This window comes from Buceros rhinoceros, unplaced genomic scaffold (assembly GCF_000710305.1).
Source record: "Buceros rhinoceros silvestris isolate BGI_N320 unplaced genomic scaffold, ASM71030v1 scaffold8089, whole genome shotgun sequence".
Classification (NCBI taxonomy): domain Eukaryota; kingdom Metazoa; phylum Chordata; class Aves; order Bucerotiformes; family Bucerotidae; genus Buceros; species Buceros rhinoceros.
This window is the reverse complement of record NW_010430897.1, coordinates 78,310-78,961: the sequence shown is the minus strand read 5'-3', so window position 1 is coordinate 78,961 and position 652 is coordinate 78,310. Positions and strand designations below refer to the sequence as shown.

Genomic DNA, 652 nt, shown 5'->3' with positions numbered 1-652 from the left:
GAAAGACAGAAAAGCGGAGCTAGAGAAAGAAAGGAAGACTGAAGGTAAAATATTATCTTCAGAAAAGCAGGTTAACAGTAAATAATTTTCTTCTTTTCTCATTCCATCTGTGCTTATCCCTTTCGTTCTGCAGCACTGTTTTTCATTCATTCTAAAAGTGAACTAAAAGCTACTGTGTCACAGAGTAACGAAGACACAATTGTTTTCCAACTCAGTTACAAACAGAAAACAGAAATCAGTTTTACATTACAAAACCAGCAAAAGAATTATCAAGCATTCAGACAGATGTTTGTAGTGGCTTTCACTGTGCCTGTGACATTACTTTTCCTTTCATTTAACCATAAATGAAAACCTTCACTATCAAAAAATGAGTTACACACACAGTTGTTCAAAAGGCAGAATAAAAAACCAGAAGTCAAAAGACACTGATATCATTACAAAAAAAGAGTAACATCAGAAAACCAAAATATATACACGTATTACCTGCATAAGTTCAAATATTTCTTTCTTTGTGCTTTTAGGCTCCAAAAAGAATCCATATGGATAAGAACACTTAAGAATGCGGCGAGTTTTTAGAAGCTCTTGTACTGCATCTTCAATGAATGTGGTATCAGGACAGCCTCCCTCAGCTGTAAGATGAAAGGAGCATCGT

The 652-nt window shown here is 34.8% G+C and overlaps 1 protein-coding gene across 1 annotated transcript in view; it reads right to left on the bottom strand.

Annotated features, from left to right (window-relative positions):
* Positions 1–652, bottom strand: part of ANKIB1 (ankyrin repeat and IBR domain containing 1) — a 55,705-nt gene that overhangs the window by 8,807 nt on the left and 46,246 nt on the right. The window contains exon 14 of the mRNA XM_010143180.1: positions 484–629. Coding sequence (XP_010141482.1) covers positions 484–629 — 146 coding nt within the window. The remainder of the gene's footprint in view (positions 1–483; positions 630–652) is intronic.